The sequence below is a fragment of the Myotis brandtii genome, unplaced genomic scaffold (genome assembly GCF_000412655.1).
Source record: "Myotis brandtii unplaced genomic scaffold, ASM41265v1 scaffold687, whole genome shotgun sequence".
NCBI lineage: Eukaryota > Metazoa > Chordata > Mammalia > Chiroptera > Vespertilionidae > Myotis > Myotis brandtii.
The window spans coordinates 1,603,709-1,607,654 of NW_005370687.1; the positions used below are offsets into that span (position 1 = coordinate 1,603,709).

Below are 3,946 nucleotides of genomic sequence, written 5' to 3' on the forward strand. Positions count from 1 at the left end.
GTCTGCAGTGCTGGGGGGAAGGAGCGTGAGCGCTGCTCTGAGAGGCACCTTTAAGTGTCACCTGACCTAAGAAAGTAACAGCCACAATCAAGGACAACAGCTCAGATAAGGCCTCCTTGGCCCCTGTTTCAAGTGAAGGAAAGAGAAGCAGACCTCACTCCTGAGGCTTTGAGATGGAAAAAACACCCAAAGGAGTAGTGAGCTGAAGTGAAAGACGAGCGACTGAGGAAATGGAGGAAGAGACAGGAGGAAGCGGCTAAGCCGGCCCCTGGGGAGATGCCCGCTCACAGCCGCGGCCGGGCCTGGGCTGAGCGAGGCCCCCAGTGGGGAGCCCAACACCGAGAAGCTCCGCTGTCAGCTCCTCGGAGAAAGCCCACATTCATGACAAGAATGATGAGTGAGGGCTGCTCATTAGAAATGCAGTTTCTGAATAGGCAGACCGAAACTCAACTTGCACACAGCCCCCTCCCATCTGTAAGAGGAGCCGTGGCCCCACCGAGGACAGCGAGCTGGGCTGTCCGGACAAGGAGTGGCTGAGTGGGGGCACCGTGGCCTGAGGCTGACCTCTCGCCCCTCTCGCCACCTTTGGTGCCAGAGGAGCCCGGGGCGGAAGGGCACCAAGGCCTGTGTGCGCAGGAGGCGGCTCGGTTCGTACCTGAGACCTTCTGCTGCTCCTGAGAAAAGTCAATCCCTTCTCCGATGGAGCTCATGATCTTCTCAATCTGAAACGAAGAGGAACAGAAAGGAGAGGCGTCAGGCTCGGGCTCAGCAGGGGCAGCTCACCGTCCGTGCACCGGGCAGGCCTCCGGGCTCCTCCGAGATTCCAAGGGAGCACCAACCTGCAAGGCACCGGGACCTGCCACAGACGGAGAAAAGCCCACAATGGCCACGGCCAGGCGGGGCCTGAAGACAGGCTCTGAAGGGCGCGAGCGGGTGGAGATGGCAAAGAGCTGCTCTTCCAAGGCACGCGTGCATCACCCCCAATTCTCCCGGACCAGGCAGGCCCGGGCAGAGGGTGGGAGCAGGCCAGGCCCGGCACACTACCCTGCACGTGCCAGCATTCCGACCCACGAGCGAGGCGGCCAGCTTCGTCGCAGCAGCACCCCATGTGCCTAGAGCAGCGGCAAGTCGGAAGCACTCCACAGAGCACCGATACCGCATGACCGCCAGCTCAGGTGCGGCCGCTTTCCAGGGCGGAGACGAGCACGTAACCCTGAGAGGAGGGCCTTTTGCTCCCTGGAGGCCAGCCATCCCGGACAGAGCTCCGCGTCAGGGATGCGAAGGGCCGGACACTTGTCCTCAGGACCACAGCAGACGGCTGGTCTCAACACGTCTCATGTCTCCAGCCCTGGCCCGGTATGGACCACCTGTCCCAGCCACCTGGCTTCGGTCACCCCGAGCCAGGCCCAAGCCCCCCACCCCAGGAAACCTGGCCAGGGGCCGCAGGCCTAGGTGGCGAGGGGCCACCTCCTCTTCCTCCCCTCCTCCTTTCTGGGTTGCAGTGATCATGAGCTCATTCACTTGCTCTTTTTCCAAAAAAAATGGAAAGAGAACCTTTTGTACCAGGGCTTGGAAGCTCTCCTCTAAGTGCAAGCGAGGAGCCTGGGTCTGACAATCAGAAAAACAGCCGCTCTCCAGCCAGCCTGCAGCTGGCAGACAAAGCTGGCACACTGACGCCCGGCAGAAGAGCTCAGGGCAGCCGGCCCTGCCCCGCCCAGCCTGGAAGGGGCATTCTCCAGCTGCAGAAATGACTGCCTGCTAACAACACTGCGAACTCCACCCTGGGCTCAGCAAGAGCAAAGGGACCAGGACAGCTGACCGGTGGGGCTGAGGCCGAGGCCGAGGCCGGCCGGCAGCAGCACCCCACAGGCTCCCCCTCAGCAGGCAGCGCGGTGCGGCGGGGAACGGCCCAGGGGGTAAGTGGGCTCTCAACACCAATGCCTCCGTGTTCCGTCTGTAACGCAGGGACAGGTCCTGCCTCCCACGAAGGGTTGTGTGGACCAGGAGTATCGTGTTCGTAAAGCATCCGGCCGAAACCCTGGCTCACAGATGATGCTCCATACAAGGTCAGTCAGCTTTCCACGTCCCTCCGGTATCTGAATGCTCTAGCCCAGTGAAACTTACCTTCAAAATTTTAAAACATATTTTTCTCACATTTATTTTGTGACAGGTGATTCAAAATTCAAAAGGTACAAAAGGACATTGAGAGAAAAGTCTCCTGCCTGCACGGCCTCGTTCTTCTCTGGAGGAAACCAGTATAACCAGTTTCTCCAGTGTCCTTCTGGGTCCATCCACTCGCATGTAATCAAATCTATGAATGGATCCCACCTCCCCACTGATGGAGGCATTCCCTTTCCATTTAAGGCTACCCCTTGGAATTCTTCCTACAGAAGAGAACTTTAAGAAAAGGAAACATTTTAAATGGATGAGGTACAGCATCCCGGGTGTGGCTGTGCAATAATTATTTACCAGGCCCCTGCCGTGCGCGTGTGGCCTCCGGTCCTTTCTCGTGGTAAGCAGGGCCGCGGCGAATACTGTCCCACACGCATCTTTGTTCACCTGTGCAGTCCCCCCGTAGAGTGATTCCTAGTTCCCTCCCGAGAGTCCTGGCAGGCAGACCTCACAGGTCCTCCCCGCTCTGACTTTGCTAAGGCCTTCCCGAGACGGGCAGTTGCTAACTGCCCCAGTCAATTCACCCCATTTGCAGGAAACACTGATTTATAAACATTAGTCTTTTCACGACTTAAACCTTTTTTCTAACTTCAACCGAGGGGTCCCGCTGTTTCCCCAGGAAAGGCTCTTCTCCAGCAAGCTGCTCCCCACCCCAGGCTGCACGCAATGCCACGCCAGCGCCAGGCCCGAAGCCTGGTGACCCAATCAGATGACAAGCCAGGAAGCTGGGCAAAGAGTGGGCACACGATATGTATGTGCTGATGAGTCTTCTTTTTCCTTTCCCACATTTATAGGAGGAAAGTAGGGCGCTCGGGTGAGGAAACATCCTACGTGGGTGATGGGTCCTTACCCCAGGCACCCCTCCTCCAGGCCAGAGGGTGTGTGTGGGGGAGAATCACCATGCAACCCCCTTGCGGGTGGATCAAGCATGTTTTGTTTGCTATTTTACACCCCCCATCCCTGGCCCCTGTGGTTGGCTCGTGACACACACACACACACACCCCCGGGGGAGCAAGGGGAGTAGATAGGAGAAATATGAGTGGTTTCCACTTGCTTGGAGCCGGCAATGAAAAGTGCGTTCAAGCCCACGCAGAGGGTCAAGGGTGGGAGAGCTGAAATGGAGGAGACTCCAGTGTCCTTTGAGGTGAAGTGGTCACCCACATGGCACATTTCACGGTCATCATCACCTAATACACAAGGCCCCAGCTGGCCTATCCAATCCACACCTCCTGGCTGCCTCATTCATGAGACTGTGCCAAAGGGCCTTCTGGAATCACAGCCAACAGGCGCCCTGCGCCTCCTGCTTGCCCCAGACACCCTTAGGCCACCGACGAAGGGCCAGGAGACGCCCCAGAGCCCTCGGGTGGTGGTGAGGACTCAGGACTGTCCCCTCCACTGGGAAGGGACTGTGCTCCGTGAACGGCAGCACAAGCCCGCGGAGAGGACCCGTTGCAGAGGAGCTGAGGACCGGCAGCACACAGCAGGACTGCCAGGAGGGAAGGGGCAGCGCAGCCGTCCTGCCTGTTCAGAGCCCGGCAGGTCCCTGCCCTGGCAACGCCGGCACAGACTGGGGCGTGGTCCTGCCCGGCCTGGGAGACGGGGAGGAGCTGGGCCACATGGTCTCTCCCTGTTCACAGCCCTGCCCCCTCCAGGCCCAGAACCAGCAGAGAGTGAATGTGGTCATTCAGTCTAGACTAAGAGGAGCGGTCACAGAAGGCAAATACCATTCTGATCTGATCTACATTTTGTGCAGTTTAACCATTTAGGCTGCTTT

General features: G+C 58.7%; 1 protein-coding gene across 3 annotated transcripts in view; it reads right to left on the minus strand.

Annotated features, from left to right (window-relative positions):
• The window catches only part of ANKS1A (ankyrin repeat and sterile alpha motif domain containing 1A), a 102,887-nt gene that overhangs the window by 38,045 nt on the left and 60,896 nt on the right, over positions 1-3,946 (minus strand). For all 3 annotated transcript variants that reach the window (XM_005881748.2, XM_014529604.1, XM_014529605.1), the window contains one exon: positions 656-722. In XM_005881748.2, coding sequence (XP_005881810.1) covers positions 656-722 — 67 coding nt within the window. The remainder of the gene's footprint in view (positions 1-655; positions 723-3,946) is intronic.